General features: G+C 41.7%; 2 protein-coding genes across 3 annotated transcripts; both read right to left on the reverse strand.

The window, feature by feature from the left end:
- Nucleotides 1–2546: 2546 nt before the first annotated feature.
- ccna2 (cyclin A2) lies at nucleotides 2547–7504 on the reverse strand. Its single transcript, XM_083786187.1, has 9 exons — nucleotides 7260–7504; nucleotides 6863–7108; nucleotides 4771–5050; nucleotides 4481–4587; nucleotides 4167–4390; nucleotides 3864–4068; nucleotides 3595–3708; nucleotides 3275–3408; nucleotides 2547–3161 (listed from the first exon to the last, which is right to left on the reverse strand). The coding sequence occupies exons 2-9, from the start codon at nucleotides 7094–7096 to the stop codon at nucleotides 3110–3112; spliced, it is 1350 nt and encodes a 449-aa protein (XP_083642313.1). The 5' UTR covers nucleotides 7097–7108; nucleotides 7260–7504; the 3' UTR covers nucleotides 2547–3109.
- Nucleotides 7505–8812: 1308 nt separating this feature from the next.
- bbs7 (Bardet-Biedl syndrome 7) lies at nucleotides 8813–22314 on the reverse strand. 2 transcript variants are annotated; one of them, XM_083786178.1, is made up of 19 exons: nucleotides 21947–22314; nucleotides 21511–21576; nucleotides 20798–20860; nucleotides 20411–20586; nucleotides 19375–19561; nucleotides 18534–18606; nucleotides 17734–17841; nucleotides 17246–17376; nucleotides 16267–16351; nucleotides 15448–15550; nucleotides 14776–14968; nucleotides 14587–14661; nucleotides 14093–14158; nucleotides 13389–13528; nucleotides 12763–12927; nucleotides 11111–11220; nucleotides 10620–10723; nucleotides 10393–10516; nucleotides 8813–9330 (listed from the first exon to the last, which is right to left on the reverse strand). In XM_083786178.1, the coding sequence occupies exons 1-19, from the start codon at nucleotides 21980–21982 to the stop codon at nucleotides 9197–9199; spliced, it is 2139 nt and encodes a 712-aa protein (XP_083642304.1). In that variant the 5' UTR covers nucleotides 21983–22314; the 3' UTR covers nucleotides 8813–9196. The 2 variants fall into 2 exon arrangements, with proteins under 2 accessions (XP_083642304.1, XP_083642303.1); XM_083786177.1 differs by having other exon boundaries at nucleotides 14093–14161.
- Between the last annotated feature and the right edge of the window lie 1069 nt (nucleotides 22315–23383).

The raw sequence follows: 23383 nt of genomic DNA on the forward strand, positions 1-23383 counted from the left end.
CTCTCCGAGCTGTTAAAGGCTGCTGTTGGAGGCTTCCCGAAGTTGGACCCTCTTCAAATGGTTATACAGGACCCGCTGTTGAGGATGTGAGCACCATCTTCAAATTGCAGATCTAAGTGGAGATGATCCAGCTATGGAATAAAATGTCCTTTCATTCCCATGGTTTAATGCTCCAAAGATAGTTTAGGTATGATGAACCAGTGACGATAAGAAAGCACTAAGAGGTATCATGGTGTCAAAGCTCGGCATTCTCTCAGAGAGTAGTGGTGGAATCCAGGGAATCTTTCTGCAGGGTTCTGTGCATGCTCTCCCTCCCAGACTCCCTGTCGAAACCCTGCCTCCCAATTTATTATGAGAGAGGGGGGAGAGAGAGAGAGAGAGAGAGAAAGACAGACAGACCCCCTCACTGCCATTGGCTACTGCCGTCTTTACCTCACCTCAAATCAAGTCCTGCGTTAATGTGAAGCGGAAACATCAATGCTGGCTATTCAATTGTTCAAGTATGGTCAATTTATTGGCAACTTAATTGTTTGCACATAAGTAAAAGTGTACAAGTGGGGGCAAGTGTTTATTGCCATGTACAGTAAATGAGTGCTATGGCATTAATATCTTGGAATTGATTTTGATGCAACTTATATATCCCCCCCCCCCCCCCTTATGCATAAAGGGCTTTGTATATTTGCCTCAGCCTTCCTGTTATTTGACCTGTTCGGCATGTTCCTTTCCTCTCTAATCCGGATTTTCACCCACTCTTAAGTTTACTATAACTATAGATTGTTCACCATTGTTATAGTTATGCCGTGAACACCGACTTGACTTTTGACTTTATTAACCCCTTTTGGTGTTTTAAGCATTATGTTATACTTTAGCTATTGAAAAATAGCAGATCTACAAGCTCATAGCTCTCACAGAGCTTGTAGAGCTGCTATTTTAGAAAAATCGTGAAAATGTGGCACAAATCTTTGAATAAAAAAACTCAGATATTTGCTTCTGGGGGGGTCCCTGGAACAACATATTTTCAGATGGGTTTTTCAGAAAACTGGCATTTGTAGAATCGTCCTCAGGTCTAAATATATATCTTTAACGTTTTAATTACAGTGCTGCGTACATGTGAACAGCTAAAAAAGTGGATTCTGTGGTGCATCCGGCTTTGCAGCGCATCTCTATATGAACACAAGTGTGCCCGTGTTAGGGGTAGGTAGGGTGCTAATTGTCATTGCACGTATTCCTAAAGGCTGGGGCGGTACCTGTCAGCAGGGAGTATTGGGTGGGACGAAGGCGTCTCCCCGGTGGGGGCTCCTAGCTCACTGGCAGTAGGATATACAACAGCAGGGACAGGATCAATTAGCATAACAATTAAATTAAGGCGTAAAGGGGGTCAAAACCAAAATAAATTACAATTTAAAAAGACAAGCACGCCCTGAGACATTTAGGCTGCCAGCAGAATCTAACATTATCTGACTATAGCCAGAGTAATATAGTAAGAGTGGCGACACTAGCGTTGACTCCCATTGTAACAATGGAATGCTGAAGTGCTCATTCTATCTCAATGGGATAGTTCCAGCCATAGGAGCAATGTTTGGAACTATATCCCATAGGCACCTGCTTTGCGGCGAGATCAAAGCGTGTCCCTACTCAACTCTGATTATAGCATAAGAGCCATCTAGCTGGAAGTTGCACTGCACCGTAAATTAGGTTAGGCGTGAGTACTGAGATTGCAGCATGCCAGTCATTCATGGCTCAGAGTAGAAGAGAGCCTGCAGTTTGGTGGGTTTCCTTATAAAGAACCAGTTCATCCGTACACAAATACATTGGGAGATCATAGTCACACTACCAGGCAAACTAGGGGTCAGTTTAAAAAAAACTGAATAAGATATGTATAGGGCAATTACCATATGGAACACATTACCAACTATTTAGCACTCAGTAAGGCAAGTTAAGAAACCCCTTGAACAATGTTATGACTACCATACAATTCAACAAAACTAGTGGCTCAAATTAGAGACTGCAACAAAGATGGACACTACAAAAAGATGGCAATGTATAGTTTACTTCTTTACTCAAGTGGAGATTAGGCACAGCCATATGTGAAACTGATTGAGTCATGGCCTGGTACAGCAGAGTACCAAAAACGTTTCAGTAAGACAATTTGAAGCTTAGGAAGAGTAGCCACTTGTTGGGCAGCAAATGGAGATTTGGAAAAAATATATAACTGATGGACAAGGAAAGTTTCCACTTCACATGCATAATTTAAAAAAAAATATATAATCTACAAGCTCACAGCACATATCATGCATTGTGAGCTTGTAGCTCTGCCAATTTGGGTTCATGTTCACCCTAGACTATGGATCCTGGGGCTCAAGTCAAGTGGTTAATGTATTCAAACATTTGCAGTAATACTTCTATGACAACTGAGCAAGTAACAGTGTGGAAAACAGTCTAATTGTGAAGCCTTTTGACATTTAAAAAAACATTTGCAGAATACAGGCACCTCCTCTTACAAGTCCAAAAGTGGCTCTCTGCTGCCCCCATGAGTACACAAACAAATGGTCTAAATTAATTTTTATTTACAAGAGCTGTTCCTTTGTTTTACAGAGCAGAAGATGCATTTAAGTGTTTAAGACCTGTTGGACAAAATGGGTGAAAAACTTCATCAGCAGAACAGGTGAACTAATTTAGCCAGCACTAACTGGAGAAGTACATCTTTCAGTATATAAAAAGCTCTTTAGATAACTACTCAAAGCTCTTACAAAAATAGTTATAAAATGTAGTTGTCAGGCTCACAAGGACAGAAAATATTCACAGGCCTGTCAGAGAAAATATGCATTTACAATGTGTGGTGTTAAGACCACTAAATGTGCATTCGTCTTAGAGACAAACTATCAGAAATTACAAACTGCACTTGATTACGTAGTATCCTGCATGGACGATGCTCATGGTAATATCCAGTATGAAAGAACAATTTTCCAAGATTGTTCATAAAACTGTATGATTTTCCTTTAAAGCGCACATTTGTGCAGCTCTGCCAAAAACAGATGCTATACATGCTCAGTTATTAGAAATGTGGCATTTTAAGACAATAAAAATATAAAAAGGGGCAAAAACAAAATCATTTCAAAAGCAGTTTGGCAGGAGGATCAATGAGGGAGACTTCATGGTACCTGGGGAGAAGGGGGGGAAAAAAGGTTTATAAATATACACTACTCTGCACAGGCTTCTTCGGACAATATATAGTACACGCAGTATGTATTCATTTACTAAGACTAAGACTTACTTGACTGCCTTGTATTTTTCCCTGACCGACTGCTGGGCATGCTGTGGGGAATTGAGGTATGTCTGGTGCAGATCTTCGACACACTGAGTTAGGTCCTCTAGCGAGTAACCAGTCATCTCCGACAGGGTCTTGGGCTATGTGGGAGATGAGAGATTTTTTCTCTTTTAGACTAGTAGCATATCATACATCAATCAATATACTGATGGCAGAATTGTGCAATGTTTCCAATGTTACTTTGACCGCCCTATATAAAAAGCACACTTCCAGAAATGAATGCCAGGCGTTTTACTTGAAATTCAAACATCATGTGTTCAACTTACCCATGAAGCCCCAGTGATGGTGCTATTGGCCACAATGAAAGCTGCAGCTGCCGTTTGTGACGGGAGGTACTTCAGGAATGGGTCTGAATCAACCAGACTTATCTCCCCAAGGAACTAGAAAGGGAAAATAAATAAATAACTCAAAACTGGCCTACACATTTCAAATAAGCTACAACTGGAATGTATACTTTGGACATTGTTGCAATTCCATGTCAGGAGAGGACAAAACTCAATTAAAGATTAGACCTTTAAATGATCATAACACTAACCATTGCTAGGCTCTCCACCTGCTTGCTAACCGAATGGTTTACAAAGTACTGCGTTAGAAACTGGTTGACTGTGGGAGCAGCCAGATCAAAGGACAACACTTTCAGAACAAGGTGCTCCATCCTCAACACTTGTTTCTTGGTGTAGGTGTCATCTGTGATGTAAACGAACTCTGCCACCTCTGGGGGGTAGATCTCTTCAAATTTCCTGTATTAACACAAGAGCAGTTGGGAGCATTTTGTCTCAGGTCACCTCAACTTGTGTCACCTTCAACTTCTGAAATGCAGCTTTATGGAGAGACTTACGATGCAAGCAACATTGCGGCAGCTCCAACAAGCTGCAACTTTCCCCGAAGGACAGACATCGAGGAGAGGAAGCGGTCAATGTAGTTGACTGCCAGGTAGAGTGTCTCGCTCTGAAGCTTGTACTCCTCTCCCACTTCTACTAGCCAGTCTACCAAGATGGCCCTCATGCTGTTGGTGATGTCAGGCTGCTTCTTCATGTAGCCAGCTTTAGGCCTAGTTTTCACCTGGTAAAGAAAATGTAAATATTGAGCCACCATGGCAACCACCACTTCTTTTATTTTAATAGCAGTTATGTGATCCATGAATACACTCACCTCCATTTCCCTTATGTAAGTGTGAATTTCTTCAGCATAGTCCGGAGAGTTGTTTATATTGACCGACTTCTCTTCAGCCTCGATTACAGACATGTCCATGGGAGAATCTATTAGGCAAAAGTCAATATACATTAAATTGGATGACAACTATTGCATGGTTTACACACAACCGCAAAAGGAAATAAAGACTAATAGCTAAATGAAAAATTTGTTTTTGCTCATTAGTGCATACTACTGTGGACATAAGACAGGTGGAATATAAAAAGTAGGATTGGAAGCTGAAAGCTTACCGAAACTGACATCCATGCAGGGAGGGATGTCAATGGTGGCAAGAGGCTGTCTCAGGCGGGTTATAGCATGGTTGAGTAGAAGTGGGGAGTCATCTGTGGTGGGCCTTGGCTTGATGGCCACCTGCTTCTTGAAGCAGGCACCATCAGGCTGATCCATGTGGATCTGGAAGGGAGGCAGCTTGGAAGGCTCATCCACATGAATCTGGAAAGCTGGCTGCTGCTTGGAAGGTACTTTCTCATAGCAGCTTTTGCCATCATCTTCATTTTTACAGGACAGCGCCTGTAATGAGATGTATGGAGAGACAGGCACACAGGTTAAGCAACACTGTTCTTGTGACTGGCAGTGAATATGCAACCCTGTAGTAAGGGGGGGGGTCCTAGTTATATAACATGTGATGTTTTTTGCACAAATATATACACACATTTTGTTTCTTGGTGTACAGTAGTCTGCAGTAAATGTGATTTATAAATAAAATTGACTTTAGTTTGTTCCTAAAGTACAATTAGTGCGACTGCATTTATGTACAAATGTCAGCATTCCAATTAGGTAAAAATATTAGATCTGAAAACAGCAGTTGACCAAAGCTTTCCTATAGACAAGAGCAACATCATAAGAGACGAAATCGATTCACAAAGAATAAAAGCACAGGGCTGCCATATTTCAGAAAATGTCAAGAGTGAGACTCTAGTGTCTTAATGTGTTCGACGCCGTCCGAAGGGCGGCGGCGAAAAAAAATGCTTTTTTTAATGTCGATTTGGCCCGTTTTAACGTTGATATTTAACCTTAACACTGATGTCTTTACCTCCATGCCAGCTGCTCTCCCTGCACTGACAGCCTCCTCATGCTTAAAGTAGAAATGAAAAATATATCTATCTATCTATCTATCTATCTATCTATCTATCTATCTATCTATGCTCCTCAGACCCAGCCAGCCAGCCAGCAAGCCACACACATAGTACTCAGACCCAGCCAGCCAGCCAGCCAGCCAGCCACACACATAGTGCTCAGACCCAGCCAGCCAGCACGCCACACACATAGTGCTCAGATCCAGCCAGCCAGCAAGCCACACACATAGTGCTCAGACCCAGCCAGCCAGCAAGCCACACACAGTGCTCAGACCCAGCCAGCCACACACATAGCTCCCTCAAAAAATCTTCAAAAAACTGAAGAGGCTACTGGAGATTGGAGAACCTGATTTGGACATGATCTGATGCAGGAGTCAGGACAATGTCACTATGACAGAAAGAGAAGATGGGTCTTGCCACATTCATTCACCCCATAATCTCAGTGGAAATTGGGGAATATATATATGAATGTGGGAAAATTCCTTATTTTTACATTTTCTTAGTTCAAACACATCTGTGGGCTCTCTCTCTCTATGAACAGAAACAAGTCGCGATGCGGCCCCTCCCCCTTCACTTCACTTCACACACACACACACACACACACACACACACACACGACTTTGTCCCTATAATGTGCATGGGCTATGGCACCGTTCCACTTCCTCATATCACGCAAGAGACGCCACACACCAGTATAGAAGAGAGATAGTCACAGGTCACTTACTCACTTGTTGTAACTTGTGGGGGCTATATTGTCTTCCATGAAAAATATTTCGAAGCGATGTTAAACTCCGCATGGCTCATTTCCATGCGTCACACAGTCAGGGACCCTGCTGACGATTTGGTCCCTCCTGCATATATCAGCGCTGCATGCAGATCGGCTATTTTACCGTTCGTGCGTTATTACGCGGCGGAGCCGCAGAGAAAATTGTTATTTATCATTATAATGCGTGTGAAATGGCATGTGTGGCGTGGTGCGTGGTAAAGGGTTAAATTGCGTGACTGTCACACTCAAAGGGTGAGACATGGCAGCTCTGAAAAGCATGATAACGTAAGAAATACAAGGCCGGATGTGTTTAGTTTAAAAAAAACACACACGGCAGTTGTAACTGCTAATCAGAAGCTAAGCTAAGTTTAGCCGCTCTCTTGTTTCAGAGTCCAACAACAAGCTATATGGTTGCTAACATTAGCCGGCTTAGCATCGATTCATACACAAAACCATGCGCATTTTAGTACCACTACCAACCTGCTTGGTGCCGCCGTGGGTCTTAGGCTTGATGCTGTGCTGGTTGCCGTGCAGCGGTCCTAGGACGGTCCTGTTGCCCGCTTTGGGAACGAGGTTCTCCTGGTTCCCCTCGGCAGCAGCACCGGTAGTGTTAGTAACGTTAGCCCGGGGCTTCAGCCCCCTCAACCGTGACAGCACGTTCTCTTGGTTGGCGGAGGAGGATTCGACCGCGCGTCCGTGGTTCAAACGAGACATGATGGACGATTCCTGCAAAGATTCAGGAATTCCGCTTTAAAACCGCTTTACTATAATGTCGCGACACTCGTTTTCAAACACAAAACAAACGGGTGGTTTGTTCAGTCAAGTAACGTTAGGCGCTTAGCATTAGCTGCTAACCGCGGTAGGGAAGATCACTTACTAGTATCAGGTTTGTTGTCGGTTGTTCAGAACGTCGGTTCCGCGGCTGCAACGGTTTTCTGCTTTAGTTAGAACACTCGAATATATAAGAACGAAAGGACGTCTAAACAACTGCGTGTAAATTAATGTTTCAGCTCGTCATGTTCTCGTAATTTGCGCGTAAAAAGCTAACGCCTAAAACCTAAACTGTTTTTCTAACAATGACCGGTGGCTTCCTCCTCTCAGCTGCCTGTCCCTTTACTTTAAAACACACTGGTGGAGTTGGAGAACTGTTGTGTTGCTCTCTCTCCAGTTCAAGTAGCCCGCGACTATTGAAACGGACCAATGAGGAGACAGTCCGGGCGACGACGGACCAATGAGGAGACGGAGCTGGGCGTTGACGCGCTGCCCCTACGGCATCCGAGAGAACTCAAAGCGCAGTTGCGCTTCGCGGTGCGACGGTGCCTCGGCGTGGAAAACGGCAGAGCTGCAAGCTCACTGCGCGCCGCGTCCTCCACGCATCGTGAGCTTGTAGATCGGCTTTCCCCCCACATTGCATTCAAATAATCCCTGGGTGCATATTGCATAATTATGCTGGCCAGGGAAACATCGAATTCTGACTGTTTATCAACAACAGTTTATAAAACATTCAGTTTCTGGTACTTTGCATTCCTTGGAGATGAACGGTAATCTATTCAGGTTTTGATGCAGAAATATTGGGCCTGAATTTTTTGGGCCACCTTTTTAATGGTGTCCAGTAACCTGTTCCGGTTACATTTAACAGTGGTTCTCAAACTTTTTCATAAAATTGACAAATTTAGCCTGTGTGGACCCCCATTTGAAAAGATACACCACAGTTTTTTTTTTAGTGATTCTCAAAGTTTTTAATTTCAAGGACCCCCAGATTGAAATGCATTAGGACCACACAGAACCGCATTTGATACCATTTTGATTTCTGGGACCCCAATCTGCACTGTTGTAGGCCTATCAGCAGTGTTCATTTAATTCAGAGCACATGAGACCAAATGGAGAGTTAGACAAATAAAGGGTCCATTTGTTTCCTAAATATTCCTAATTCTTGAGTGCTGAAGTAAACAATCACTAATATGTTATTTGTTTCATCACAGCACAAGTAATAGTGCAAATAAATCACAAGTGAGCTAGTCTCCAAAAGAAAATTCTACTCCAATATGTTGCTCACAATTTGCATTTTGCCTATAGGCTAGCCCATAAGTCAATGATATGAATTTAATGTTGACAAACATTCATCAGAAAAAACACTCAAACTACATAAAATATTTATTTCCAATTGCTGTGGGACTACAGATCAGAACAATTCAGTAGTATACAAATGATAATGATATATGAAGACATTATTTATACATTTATTTATTTTTTACCAGTCAATAGGATAAAATATAAAACTGAAGAAAAGTCCTAACACTAAATAATGTAATGATGAATCAACACTTTGAACTGGAATGGTCTTCTTCAATCCCTGGAGAAGAACAGTCCAGGTCTAAATGTTGGCTATTATCATTCAATTATTTCTGCATCGTGACTGATGTGTCAGCAACACTGGTGTGTGCCCTTCTCCTGTTGGCTGTTTAATAGGAGAAAATACAAAATAATTCTTAAACTTTAACAATGAATCAAGACTGGAAAATAAATCACTGTTTTGACTTCCTCTTTGTCGGTTTATTCATTGTCAGTGAGCTTTGAATCAATGCTACTGTTTCAGGACAGTATGAGAGAATATACAATGGAAAATAAATTTGTGATGAAATTGTATGATATATATTGTCTACAATCCATTGTCAAGCAGAAGGAAATCTAAAATACAGATAATGTATACTTACTTTGTATACCAACTTTATCTTACATCACAGTACCACAAGTGTTCTATTTACAATACAAAAGCTAGTACAAATAAATAACATTGCCTGATCATTGAATAAGTTAGGCCTCGTTGAAAAACTCCAGCAGAGAGTTTAAGTCATAGTTGTCCAGTATCTCCAGCAGCGAGGACACCTTTGTCTTCACGTTCTGCCCTTTGAACTTGAACTTGTCAATGAAGAGGTCTGTTATCATACCTATAGGGAGGGTACATATGCAAAAGTTAGTATCTGCCTAGCCTCGATACCCAGGCTTTCATTTCATCTGCGCGAAAGATGAAAGCCTGGAAAAAGCCGTGGGCTGAACCAGTCTAAAAGTGGGAGTCAACCCTTCCGCGTAGGCGTCGCTCTAAATGATGTGACGTAGCGCTGCACTAGGGGGGAGAGGAGGGGCCGGGGGTGACGGACAGATCGATGAGATCCAATCAGGGTGCGCGTTTTTCTGAGCCGCGGCCCTCCCATCTAGGCCAGAAATGTCTCTGCTTAGGTCAGGCTAGTATCTGCCTGACTGAAAGCACTTTTAGCAACAGGATCTGTGCATAAAAGTCGCGGGTTTTCAGTAGTCTTTACCAGGTCCGATACTGCTTAAAATGCTGGTATCGGCGAGTATGCCAGTATATGCCATTCCGATACCACGTAATGTAATCCATGATATTTAATTAACCGTCGTATTTTGAATGCTTCAGTTGGTGTTGCACGACTTATTTATACTCTTAAGGTCCTTGCAGACTGAACGCATTTTTCGGGAAAATGGCAGCTGCACTTTAACAATAAATGGAATTTTGATTCATTCCTAGATAAGTGGATCCCCATAGCTCTGAGAGCTATTTGGTTAATTTGTACAGGGTCAGAGTTACAGACCTGTAAGGGTCCATTTATTTTGGAACCCCCTCAAGGAACCCAGATAGGAGCCCAGTTCCAGGCCCCACTTTGAGAACCACTGTCCTAAATGTGGCACTCGGTATCGACCGATACACAAGTTATGGGTATCGGACCCTGGGCAGGGTAGTAGCAGGGTCGAGGTTAAGAATACATTGCTGGAAATTAACTGATACAAACCCTGGTTTGGGTAAGGGGGTGTAGAGTAGTGGTGATATTCTAGCATTAGGGAGCAAAATTAGCAAAGAAATAGGTAGAGCGGTGCTACAAACTAGTGTCGGACTCATTGCTAATGTTTCCAAAAATAAAATAAAACATTTCAGAGTATCTTTTCAAAAACGTCATGTATATCACTCATTGAAATGTAAGGTTGTGACACACCATAAAGTCTCTCAAGGTGCGCTGGCTGCTTCTTGTACTCTTCCAGGAGAAACGTGGATTCGTCTAAAATACTACGGTACTCTGGGATGAGAAAGTCTGCATTCCCTTCATGAACCTGCAACTCCTAAAAAGAGAGAGAGTGAAAGAAGAAAAGATAAACCGTGAGAGGCGTCAACAGGTTTTTAGCTTAAAATGATTTTAAGATTATGTTTCAAGTCAATACATACTTTCAACGCGTCAATAAGCTGAACCTTTTTAGCCAGCAGTAGTTGATATTCCAGCTTTGGGTGGATCATCTTCAGAGTGTGGCTCACAGACTCATCATTGATATCTGCAAAACGTATTCGAACAGGAGCGACATTGATATTTGTTACATACCTCTGTAAGTTAAGTTGCTTAATTATACTGACTTAGGGCACAGTAATAACACAATAATTACATGTACTGGTATATTGTTGCTGCGGGCAGAAACCTCACCTCTATATTCTAACTTGTTGTGTTTATTCATAAATTAATTGATCATACTACAGCATCACACAAAAGCATAAAAAGTAGCAGATTTGCAAGCTCGTTCTGATACTTTTGCTATTTTCTTTTATTTGAATACTGAGAAGTAGCAGTTTTGGACATATGAGGTTTCCACCCGCCCTTGACAATATACTAGAATGATACTTGTAAATTGTATTAAAACAGCAATAGAGCTAGAGTCTAGACCTACCATAAGAGATGTTCAAGTTGATCTTCCTTTTCGTGGCTTCTTTAGAGAGGACATCGCTCAGAATGGAAATAGTGGAGATGTTGTCTGACCTGAAGTGGGCTTCTCCTTTGCTGATGCCACAAGAAAAACAGAGCTGACTTGTCAATAGGAAGATTGAACTATTATAACTTACTATAAATAATACATTTAAAAAACAAACATTGACAAAATGAGAATGCACAAACGAGACACTCTTAAGACACAACCTAAAATTTCAAAATGGAATTGTGTGAATACAGACTTCATGTTTTGTTTCCATAAAGACAGAAAACTAACTGGTAAAAAAATTCAAATCACATCATTGTGCAAGATACAAATCGCAAGTGGTTGCAATTTGTTTGTGCAAGCAATAATGTTTTGGGCTTCACCAGTGTTCCTGGTGTAAGTAGACTACGGTGAATAAATCAAGTATATGTCAGAAGAAATCTTAAAATTATTTCAGAATGTGCATATGGTGCATTAGCATTCAAGTCTCCCAAGTTTTTATTTAAATTGCTTTGACCACAGAGAAAGAAACTATGGAATCACAGATCATAATTTGCAATCACTATATCTGCAAGAAAACAATATGATTTTTCCTCAATATTATGCAGTGATATTAAAATGAATTGTGCAAAGGAAAGTGCAGTGGGAATAAGTAATTTATCATGCAAAAAACAAGTCAGTTTATTTTCTTCTAAATGACTTGCTTACAGTGTACTATTAACCCGCTTGAACCACAGTTTATAAAGGTATTCCATGGCTCTATATTCAATGTAGCTACAGACAGTAACGTATTTTTGACACCAGGTGTCGCTAATTACAAAGTGTTAGAAAGAAGTTAATCCAAACAAGAACACCAGCTGCCTTTTTGTTTAGACAGTGGGAGGTCAACTATGAATATACCTAAGTTCAAAATACCACCAAAGTGGAAAAAGTGGCACTCCAAAATGAAGGATGAAAGACTGTCTCAGATAAACAGTTACTGTACATTCTTATTGCCGCTTTCACACTGCGGTGAACCAAGCGCACACCAGCGTTGTGGAAGTGCTGCTCACGGCGCAGAAGACTGAAGATTACAAGAAGAGGCTGTGCAGCTCGTCGACACAATGCAATATCAATTTGTTACATTTATTGATAGAAATAATGAATGCACCGCCACGTGACAATTAGGCCAATTAGGATGGCATATTTGCCTGTTATTCTGGCAAATATGCCAGACATTATTATAACATTTTGTTTGTTATTTTTCTGTGCTGTGGTATCAATGGGAAAATGCTGGTCCAACAGGTTTCTGTCAGTGTTCATTTCTTCTACTAAAACTATGTCAAGAAATGTTCGACTACCTTTTTCAACTAAAAAAAACCTATGATGACATAAACTATGACAAAATAGATTGACAATTTCGGAAACAAATACAAACTAGATTAAAATGTTAGGGAGGGAGTAGTGGACAAGAGATCCAGTAGAAGTAAAAGACAAGTAATTACATTTTTGCAGGATCAGGACCAAAATCAATTTTTGTTGACTAAATCAACTGTTGATTTACTAAAATATTATATATAATATATAATATAATATTACAAAACCATGTCAAAAATGTTTGCTGTCAAAAGTAACACTGCAATACTTACCAGTAGGTGGCCTCTAGCTGTGTGCTGAGGAAAGTGTTGTGGAAGTGAAAGGTGATGGTCTCTCCAGCGGGGGTTTTCTCCGGTACCTCTGGTAAACAGAACACCACCCAGGAGTGGATCTCAGCAAAACTAAACTGACCCACAAGACTCAGCCTGTTCATTGGTCTGGGGGGGGGGTAAATACAGACAAGATACATTTGTTATTCAAGCTTTTTCATGAAGGGGGATTATTTTCTTCCATGTCCTTTGTTATTTCAAGCATTTCTATTATCAACACATGCAGATGTGTATTTCTGAGTGTGTCCATCTGAGATCTTATTCTATTTTAATTTTAAACAATCTAATGATAATTTATTTTGGAATTTAAGAATATAATGGATTATCTGAACACAGTTTTTGCTGCGCCCAAAGTGTGATTTATTAGGAGGTATACAACATTTCAACCTGTGTAGTCTTCATCAGGTACAAATTTGGGAATTTGCTTGCCTCTTTTGAAGTCCCCCATGGCAGAAATTCAGTTTTCAGATTCACCCAACTGAGTGCTTTTCAAGTAAGCGCAGGGGGGGGGGGGGGACATAAACTACATAAACTTCCAGTAGTTTATGTCAGTGATTGATCATGATTACCTGTCTTGGTCTATGCTGTGCGTTCGCTGGTGGAGGGACAGCGGCTTGATCTGGTACTGCCGGACCTGGCATGTTTTGGGCTGCAGCCTGGGGGTGATGTAGGCCTGCAGTGTACCATACTGGCCCTCGATGGATCTCACCTAGAGAGACCAGGCAGTCATTTTTTGTGTACTGGAGGTCCAGGTGTTTTCAAACATATCCATGATATATAGAGACATGACAAATCTGGCAAATCAAATCAAACAAACATAAGTGGTGCAATAGTTCGGTTCCCCTCTGTCACTTACCAGAAGCCATTTTGGGCGGGAACCCCTTTTCGTGTTTTAAGCATTATGTTATACTTTAGCTATTGAAAAATAGCAGATCTACAAGCCCATAGCACGACACCGAGTGCCGCACTATGAACTTGTGGGTCTGCTATTTTTGAAAAAACGTGAAAATGTGTTTCCATTTAACTCAAATCTTTGCTTCTGGGGGGTCCCTGGAACAACATATCAGATGGGGGTTGGCGGCATATTACATAAATCTTTTGAGGTCCTTGACATGAAATATTGAGAACCACTGATATAGGTATTTCGACGTCAGGCCTAAATCACATTTTAGTACAGCGCGTCGCACACAGAAAATAGGTCATTACATTTTCTCTTTAGCACTTGTTCATTCTATATAAAGGAATTTGTAAACTTTTGGGCTAGCCGTAGTACCTTGAGCTCCAGCCTGGTTGTATTGGCCTGACATCTGTAGGTAGCTAGGAGGAAGTTTCCATTAGTCTGCTGGGAACAACGGAAGACAATCCATCACTGAGCAGAGGAGGGGTCTTTGTTTTAGGTTATATTTTCTTATTTAAGCAAAGCTATACACAGCAGCCAATTCTGCTAATTGATGCATCAATTACTCTCTTTTATAATAACACTGTTTTTTCCGGCACTTAATGTAAGGTGCTATATGCATAATAAATAAAGCTTATTGGTTTTTTATCCATATACGGTCTATTTTTGTTCTGCATAGCAACAGTTAACACAATAAATGCCCAAGATGTCCACATACGTCCTGAACCACATGTAGTGTCCAGTTTCTGTGGACATCTTGGTAAAAAAAATCTGTCAAAATGTGGGCACCCACGTCGCTATTTTGAAAGAATGAAAGGGCACATAACGTGTGAATAAAAAAAACAGCAACAAAAAAAGAAACATCTCACCTCTGAGTCACATTCACTGAAACTCACAACAGCCGAGTTCTTATCAACATCCAGTAGGTCTATAGGAACATCGCTCTGTAAAGAGGGGAAGAATTAAATACATTTTACACTCTCAATCAAGAGGTCAGTTAAACACTCTCGACGAAAACAACACTGACATGTCGTTTGCATGCTGGTAACACATGGTACCTGCAGCAGTAGGTTGTCGATGGCGGTCTGGACCTCCAGGGTGAGGCTGTAGCTGGCGTCGTCCTGGCAGAGGGTGAACTTGTCGTTGACGCTGAAGACGGGCACGGCGGACACGGCCGTGCTGGACTGGGAGCTCTGCTGGTACTTCTCCCTGCCCTGGAGGACTTTGACCTGGAGCTGCTCCAACTCTGCCCTGAAGGACGACCACACACACACACACACACACACACACACACACACACAGTCAAATACTGCAGCGGTTCTCAAACCTTTAAACACCAACGACCCTGAGCTCTGACAGTAAACAAAGCATATATCTAAATCCCGGGGGGTTGCGCAAAGAAAAATGTTCGCTCTGAAAGAATATATATTCAAAGATATGTGCCACATTTTCACGATTTTTCAAAAATAGCAGACCTACAAGGAAAATAGCAGATCTACAAGCTCATAGCGCGGCACCGAGTGCCGCGCTATGAGCTTGTAGATCTGCTATTTTTCAATAGCTAACATATAACATAATGCTTCAAACACCAAAAGGATGCCAGCTAAATTGATATAGACATTTTACCGCTTGTATGCCCACATTCGCATCATCATTTAACTTCAGACGATGGCTTGTCATGGCAAAATAAACCATTCAAAAAACTTTGAAATAGCATTTCTAAGCAATACCTCAGGGAGGCTACTTTGGACTGGGTCTCCTTGCTCATCTTGACTTCATCTCCGGGGCCGGCCTCTGTCTTCTGGGCCTCAGTGGTCAGTCCCGTCACCCAGCCTGGAACACAGAAGTAAACACAAAAGTAAAACATGAGCGCACGCCGCACGCTCACACGGCTCAGGGGTAGAGTGGATGGATGGTAACCGCAAGGTTGCCAGTTCGAACCTGGGCTCCCCCAGAGTTAGTGTCCAAGTGTCCTTGATCAAGACTCTGAACCCCTAATAACAATGGAGAGGGCCATATTTCCACACTCACTCCAGAGGGGCCACATTGCATATTACTGTCGTAGCAAAAATAGCCGATCTACAACTCAAAACATATCGCATTGCGACACATTTTGAGCTTGTAGATCAGCTATTTTTGCTAATTTGAATTGAAATCCTGAATAATATTTTGCTATTGTTGACTTGGAATCCTAAAAGGGATTTTTTTTTAATGCTTTTAGTTATAGTTATGTTAACTTTATTAACTAAATAGAAATACATATTGGACATAAAAAAGACAATAACATTTTAATACTAGTAATTAGCAATCAATGTTCGGATATTAACCTGCAGGTCACATTAAGTGACGCATGTGGCCCCCGGGCCGCCAGTTGCCCATGTATGAAGTGACGCATGTGGCCCCCGGGCCGCCAGTTGCCCATGTATGAAGTGATGCATGTGGCCCCCGGGCCGCCAGTTGCCCATGTATGAAGTGACACATGTGATCATGGTCGTGAGTTAAATAAATGATGATGATGATGATAATGTGTGAAGGACTCTGAGACTGACCGGTGTAAGTGGCAGTCAGGACCTCATCATAAGACTCCTTCCCAACACAGCCTCCCTGGATGGACGTCACACTCTCAGACAACACCTGAAGAAAGAGACCAAAAGAACCTTGACGACAAGTAATGATGAGGGTACAGAATTTCTCATGTGTTCCGTACCCTTCTGTAATCTGTATACTCTTTATTTGTCCTTTGGAAATGTCTTGTTTTCTGTATGGGGGGGAATACAGATGGAAATTTGCATTCTTGCTAAATCCGGTGTATATACACTGTTTGTCAATATGCGCCGTCCCGTCCAAATAAACGTATTAATAAATAAGTCACTGAATTGTCTGTGCCATCAGTCAAATAAAGGTTATTCTACCTGATCAGTTGAGAAGATGCCAGTGTTCATTTAGAGTTTTAGTCATATTTTAGTCTTTTAGTTGACTAGATTTTAGTCAACTAAAACTACAGTTGACTGAGACCACTAAAATGTCTGTAATGCCTGATCTATACTTATTGTAGCCAAGTGCCAAAAATAGCAGATCTACAATTCACAAATTGTCACGCTGCGACACACGGTGAGCTAAGCTTGTAGATCTTCTATTTTTAGATCTGCTAGCACTACACCTGCAAACAACCGAGCATAGAATTAACAGTTTTGTCTAGTTTTTATTTGTTGACGAAATTGTCAATATATTTAGTCATAGTTTGTAATCATAGCTTAGTTTTTATTTAGTTTTCGTCAGTGAAAAAAGGTTAGTCAACAAACATAGTTCTAGTGGATGTTTCATGACAACATCGTTGCATGGCTGTTGCATGGCTGTCTTCTGCCCTCCCCCCCATGCAACAAGGTTGTGTCTTCAAACCATGTGACTCCCATTGGAAATGCATTGAGGCGGCCATAACAAACAGAACACACAGGACACAAGTGTGTCTTGCGTGTGTCTTACGTGTGAGTGAGGCCTTAATGAACACTGGAAGATAGGCAGACTCACATGTTCAAAGCGTAGCGTGGGCTCACTGGAGCTGTCCAGGCCGTACACCTCCACTGTCCCATCATCCCTGCCCACCAGGATGTCGCCCACACCGTCTCCAATGATGTCATATGTGTCAACACATAGGACACCTGTTGGGTGATACGAGCCAAATAAAATCTCCTGACTGAAACATTGTTCATTAGAATTACGTTTAGGTTATTATCGGTTATTATCGTTCTAAAGCCATTTCCTCTGTGCTCTACGTATGTACAGCCGCACGCAACACCTGGAACGGCTTTTATTCTTTGAATCGTTTGTTTTCTTTTGTAAATATTTACTGAATACATTTTGAGAGCGGTTATATTGATGCATCTTGTGCAGGTTGATTTTGTTGTTGTTTGTTTCATTCTGACACTAAAGCAAATGCAAAGATTCTGTTCCATTCGAGGCATATACATACTGATGCTCAACAGCAGTACTGGTCTTGATTAGAAAAGACATAATACCTCCTTTCTTTTTGTCATTTTCAATCTCCCATTTGGACACGGCGCTGGATTCACCGATCTTCACCAAACCCAGTTTTCCATCTGCTGTTCCATAAATAATGTCCTCTCCTGTTGACAGGTTATCCATATTAAGTGCATGATAATTTACAGGGGGACAAAAGCACATTTTGGAGGTTTACACTTATTGAAATATTCATATCCTAGGAGTTATGGTAAGCAAAAATACAATTAAATATAGTATTACTATTAACCACTTTACAGGTGAACATTTTCCAAAAAGTTAAAAAAAAATAGCCAAAACAGTACAAGCTCACAACACAACGCATCGCATCGCAATGCCTTGTGAGCATTGTAGACCGACTACCGGTATATAGAGTGTACCAAAATCTCCTTGAGGGGGCGTCAACATATGCGTCAGGTCACGTGGTAGCGGCCGCCATACTTCTGGGATTGTCTAGCTTGTTTACAGAGTGAGCGACTATCCGTGAGTTCAACAAACGACGTGCAACCATTCTAAACTGACATCTCACAATGGCGCCTGTAAGCTACTGTATGTCGAGCCTGACCTTTTTTCTTTCCATTCTGGTGTTGGCTCACTGTGTTGTCAACAGGAACGAGCTCAATGTTTACAAAAACAGACCACCGTCACTCTATTTCTACGTCATGTGGGCTAGAGTTTAAATCCCACAAAAATGGCGCAGCTAGCTTTTCAGACGCCACCCCCCCGCCTCTTGGTGATGTACACGTTTTTACACCCTATAGAATCAGAACGTGGACGGGAAAAACATAGTGTGACTTGCCTCCATCCTTGTTGTAAAGCTCCAGGACAGATGGAGGGCCAGGTACTTCAACATCATATGCAAGCTCTGATCCCTATATGGAATATGAAATGTGTTGAGAAAGGAGCTCCTTCTTGTAGAGATGTAATGATAACATCATTTTTGAGTGGTGCAACCACTCCTACAACCAGCAATGTCCGGGGGGGAGTTGCACCATTTAGTTCACACGGGTGTGATTTCTTTCCTTCCGGATACCGATTCTGATACCCATAATAACTTGCATATAGGTCGATATAACGAGTACCGAATCCGGTACCAGTGTCATTTTAAAATAATCTAGGACAGTGGTTTCCAGGGGGTTCTAAATGGACCCTTACAAGGTCTGTAACTCTGGGAATGTACAAATGGAACCAAATGGACCCAAATTGACACTTACAGGTCCATTCGATTCCATTGGTACATTCTCAGAGTAATGCTGGTCCTTGAAATTAAATAGTTTGAGAATCTAATCTATCTAGAAATAAAAAACAAATCCATTAATAGTTAATGTGCAGCTTTGTTAGTTAACTAAAAATGTAAATAGTAGTACAGTAAGAAAATAAACAGTCGTGCAAAACCAACTGAAATATTCAAAATATTACTGTAAATTACATATCGTGTGCTAAATCAGAATTATATGATATAGTATTTTATTGTCAGTTCACACTGAAATTTATCTTGCGACCCAGCAGCCAAGTATGCAGAACACATATACACACATTTGACATAACACAAAGAATAAGACAATTTACATACATAAAGACATGTTTGTTGCATTGAAATTGGTACATAAAAGAGAGTGTGAGACTGTGTGCGAGTTTACCTGCAAGACTCTTAGAACACGGTCCTGGCATGCCAGAACGGGGACTACACGAGAGAGGTTCTCGCTGGTCAAGCAGACAATGTCATTGATCTTGTCTCCAGAGAGGTAGTAATCTTGATCTTTGCAGTCACAGTAGTGGTTGTAGATGTAACTGGCACAGACGAAAAGGTCGGCGCCGGAGACATGCCTGCAAATGCAGATCACGAACAGTGTTGTTTTTGGCAGCAAATTTTGATTTGAGTTTTAGTCGTACTCTCTTGAATAGTTTTAATTTAGTTTTAGTCACATTTTAGTCACCTGGAATGTTTTAGTGGTAGTCTAGTTTTAGTCGACTAAATGTCATCAGATTTTAGTCGACTAAATCTACAGTTGATTTAGTCGAACAACATTTTTTGGCGGGCCTTGATGCCGTCGTAGTGACAACGCGTCGCACTATTTTCAGCATGCAGTGTTGTAGTGTAAAATGACTTATACTGGATATCTTGTCCACTAGTCCCCTTCCTAGCATTTTAGTCTAGTTTGTATCTGTCAACGAAATTGTCAATACATTTAGTCTTAGTCATCATAGCTAAGTTTTCATTTAGTTTCCATTTTGTTTTCGTCAGTGAAAAAAGGTAGTTGAACATGAATATTTTCGTCTTAGTTTTAGTCGACAAAAACGACACAGATCACTAACACCACTCAACGCGCTGCACTGTCACGTTGTTAGTGTACATTAAACCACAACCCATTTTGGTGTTTTACCCACTCAGATCGGTATGTACAGTATTCAAAAATGTAAACATTTTGATTCTGCTATATAAATATTTGACGTTTTTCAGAAACCTTAGGTCAGGATTTAGAGGCATTTTTAGAATCGGCCTCAGGCCTAAATGGGTTGGCCCCAATTAAAAAAAATAAAACAGTACCCGCTCACAATGTTGTGACCTTGTCGATCTGCTATTTCTTGCCTATTATCATGACTTGCCCCGAAATAGGGACAGTCACCAGGGTGGATGTGGTTAACCTGATGAAGGTGCACAGAAGTAACACGTACATGGCGTTGATGCTTTCCGTGAGGTTTGCCTCGAATGTGAGGAACTGTTTGCCTTTCTTTGTGAATCCTCGGACCTCAGAACCAGAACACACAAAGATCTTCTCCTGAGGTGTACCCTCGGCCCCTCCCAGGTCCAGGCGGCCTATCTTCAGTCCCGGAAGGGTTTTGAACACGGGCTGAAGGAGATGAGATTGTTCACACGATTAGACACACTCAAATTCAAAACAGTATCTTGCTTAACCCATTTAGGTGTTTTAAGCATTATGCTAAATATTTGCAATAATCTCAAATATTTCCAATTACCGGTAGGCGATTATGTAATAATTGTGACAGGCCTATAAAATGCACGAGAAAGAAGAACATGGGATGAGTAAATAAGATGCCTACCACTGCCTCTCCTTTCTTCATTCCAAAACATGTCAGTACACCATCATGGTCTGCAATGGCAACCTGAAGCAGACAAGAGTACAACAACATTATAATCTGTGAAACACATTAAGATTCAGGCTTTTGTTTCTATAGATATTAGCTAGGAATGTAGACGGCACCCCGGGAGCAGTATGGGTTAGCGCCCCAGCCTGCATCCTCTGTGAGGAGGAAGCCCAAAAAAAAACCTTCGATGAGGCCTTTAGGAGGGCCATTCGAGCCGCAAATGGAGCCTGCATTGCCCAGGTGGAGCCTGCAGAACCATTGCGGCTCAAGAATCCACGACTCCTGAATGAAGTGTCTGGTGCTGGGACTGGGAGTCTGGTGCAAGGTCCTGGCTGTATTGGTGAGAGCAGGAGTGGACCTGGTGAGACGTAGGAGGGGCCCGGACAGGAGGCAACCCACAGAGCCTAGTCCCTCCACATGCCAGAATTGTACCTCTCAGTCCCTGCATAGTGGTTCCGGAGTGGTTCCAAAGGATTGTATGGCCCTGGTCTTTCCCTGGTGGGTCTGATCGAGGGCAGCTACTGGGACGTAAATCGGGACTTGATCACCACGGCTGGGTCAACCGAGTAAAGTGTATGATGTTCGCGAGACCCGAAACCCCGATGACCTTGGGATGCATCCATGCGATGTATGTTCGTTCTGAGGCTATAGACAAGTGAGAAGAATACCTTTTGGGTTGCCTTCTTTCCCATTGGAGGTAGGAGACGCATCGTTTTCTGGGACGTCACACCAACCTGAGATGAAATAATGTAAAAGATGTGCAATTTGCATCAACCATCACTTTGAGATGTTGTTTGCGGCCTCTTCTTTAGTAGGAATGTATTCATGTAACAGACAGTTATATACGTTTCAATTGATGCTAAATCTTCAAATTGTCTTAAAAAAGAAGCAAATGTTTATGATATCTTTCTTGACTTGGACTTTATAGAACTAACAGCTATTCTAGTATACCTGAATCAATCATGACTCAATTCGATTGAGCAAAACAAGGCTACCATAATATATGGACTTCTATAGAGTATCCAATATTCTAATGTCCAACATTGCCTAACTTTAATGTAAACCGTTATCCTTTGCACGTGAAACTGTGTTACCTCTTCTTACCTGCATGTAGTCAACTCGGTTTAGATGGATCTCCATTTTCTTCTCTCAACAGTCCAAATACTTTAGTATTATACTTTAATATGGAATGTGTCTTACGTCGACTTTGGAACTGGGACTGAGCGAAAAGACTCTCACAGAAGGATAGCGAGATCAGGATTAGCCTCCTCCTCCAATTCAAAGAGATTATCAGGCGTTAGCTTGTCATGCTAACTTTGGCCAGCAAGCTAAAACAGCATCTAGCTGCTACAAATAACCAGGCTTTGGGGACTGCCAACTATACAGTGGGCGAATTATTATGAATCCATAATGAAATCCATATGCAGAATGAATTCTACACTAGAGATGAACGTCATCTCCTGATCCAATACTTTGCGCCGCGGACAGAGCCCACAGTGTCACACAGTGAACACATGAATCGGTCGTTCGGTTGCCAATGACAACACAGCAAACTGTTAGAGTGACGAGCCATATGGTAACAAGCTTCCGTGTCATTGGCTTAAAGCAGACGTGGACAAATTCAACAGGGATCTGAATTGGTTCACTAGTTCACGCTACCAGCCAATCAGAGAGGCGAAACCAATAGCGCAAATAAAATGTATAAAGACAAGAAATGATGACCAAGTATAAATATGCAATCAAACACTAATTGGCATCTTCCATTACACTGTTTTGTAAACATGTGTGGCCTCACTCCCCGAAGTTGCCCGAACACACCTCACCCCTGCCCACTTTGATAGGCTGGAAATTGGGTTGACGACAGAGTACAGCATCTTGCCACCAAGATACCCATGTACCTGTCTAAATACTTCACTAAACGATACCCATGTACCTGTCTAAATACTTCACTAAACGATACCCATGTACCTGTCTAAGTACTTCCTTAATGTCAACGAAGTCCACACCCACAACACCAGAGGGAGTTCAACAAACCATGTGCAACCCAAATTCGGCACAAACAAGGGACTGAAGTGACTATGAAAACCTTGGCTTTCCGTTGAATATACTATAATGAGTAGGCTATAGGGCTTTCTTGGCGGAGAAGGCCCGAGATAGACATCTTTGACAGGAATTGTTTTGCTGATGATTTCCCGAATGGTGTGTTAGTCATCGGTAAGTAGAGAGAGAGATGAGAGAGATTCAATTTATTGTCAATGTAGGCCTACAGTACAAGTACAGCACAGCGAAAAGTAGTTGGCGACACTAAATCTCTTTTCTTACAGGGTCCGTGGATTATTTCCTTATTTTCCTAATGTAGCATGAAATGAGTTGTGATTCCAGGTCCATCATTTATTCAAACAAGGCATCTTCCATATAGTTACATCAGGTTACCATCATCTTTCCATAGTATAGCACATTAAGGCCAGGCCAAGCCTGTCCATCATGGTCTCCTCTGTTCTCTAACTCCCTACCCTAACTCCAACCCTGTGTCCCCCATGC

The sequence above is a fragment of the Protomyctophum parallelum genome (genome assembly GCF_964188405.1).
Source record: "Protomyctophum parallelum genome assembly, chromosome: 16".
Classification (NCBI taxonomy): domain Eukaryota; kingdom Metazoa; phylum Chordata; class Actinopteri; order Myctophiformes; family Myctophidae; genus Protomyctophum; species Protomyctophum parallelum.

Coding starts and splice junctions, on each gene's coding strand:
- ccna2 (XM_083786187.1), bottom strand. CDS start 7,096: ATGTCTCGTTTGAACCACGGACGCGCGGTCGAATCCTCCTCCGCCAAC. Junction 4,069..4,166: donor GCCGCAATGTTGCTTGCATC/GTAAGTCTCTCC, acceptor GTGTTAATACAG/GAAATTTGAAGAGATCTACC. Junction 3,162..3,274: donor GAAAAATACAAGGCAGTCAA/GTAAGTCTTAGT, acceptor CCTTCTCCCCAG/GTACCATGAAGTCTCCCTCA.
- bbs7 (XM_083786177.1), bottom strand. CDS start 21,982: ATGGAGATCCATCTAAACCGAGTTGACTACATGCAG. Junction 20,587..20,797: donor TGAAGAAAGGAGAGGCAGTG/GTAGGCATCTTA, acceptor CATCTCCTTCAG/CCCGTGTTCAAAACCCTTCC. Junction 10,724..11,110: donor CAACTTGAACATCTCTTATG/GTAGGTCTAGAC, acceptor TACGTTTTGCAG/ATATCAATGATGAGTCTGTG.